At 64.9% G+C, this 405-nt stretch overlaps 1 protein-coding gene across 1 annotated transcript in view; it reads left to right on the top strand.

The window, feature by feature from the left end:
* Window positions 1–258: 258 nt before the first annotated feature.
* Window positions 259–405, top strand: part of NAPRT (nicotinate phosphoribosyltransferase) — a gene marked incomplete at both ends in the record, with an annotated part of 2,432 nt that continues 2,285 nt past the window's right edge. The window contains one exon of the mRNA XM_009584648.1: window positions 259–386. Coding sequence (XP_009582943.1) covers window positions 259–386 — 128 coding nt within the window. The remainder of the gene's footprint in view (window positions 387–405) is intronic.

Here is a 405-nt window from a genome sequence, read left to right as displayed (position 1 = left end):
ACATGGAAACTTGGTCAGGGAAGCTTGGGGGACACTGGGACACCCTCTAGGAGGACAGTGCTGTCATGGACAGTCCCTCAGAGGGGACTTGGGGGGCCATGGTGCCCTTCAAGGGCTAGGGACATTCCTGCCCGTGAGCTGTCACCTGCCCCTGGCATGGGGCAGGGGGGGTTTCACTCCCTCCAGCCTGACCTGTGCCATGGGACCGTGGCTTGGGGGACCACCCACCCCAGTGCCCGCTGAGCTGTGTCCCCGCAGATGTCGCCTACCTGCGCTCCGTCCTGCCCAGCACCACGGAGGACGCCTTCTTCGATTACCTGGCCACCCTGGACGCCTCGGAGGTGACCGTCTCTGCAGTGCCGGGTGGCTCCATCGTCTTCCCAAGGGTGGGAGACACTGCCGAAC

The sequence above is a fragment of the Fulmarus glacialis genome, unplaced genomic scaffold (genome assembly GCF_000690835.1).
Source record: "Fulmarus glacialis isolate BGI_N327 unplaced genomic scaffold, ASM69083v1 scaffold20439, whole genome shotgun sequence".
Classification (NCBI taxonomy): Eukaryota; Metazoa; Chordata; class Aves; order Procellariiformes; family Procellariidae; genus Fulmarus; species Fulmarus glacialis.
This window is presented reverse-complemented; position numbering and strand designations above follow the sequence as displayed.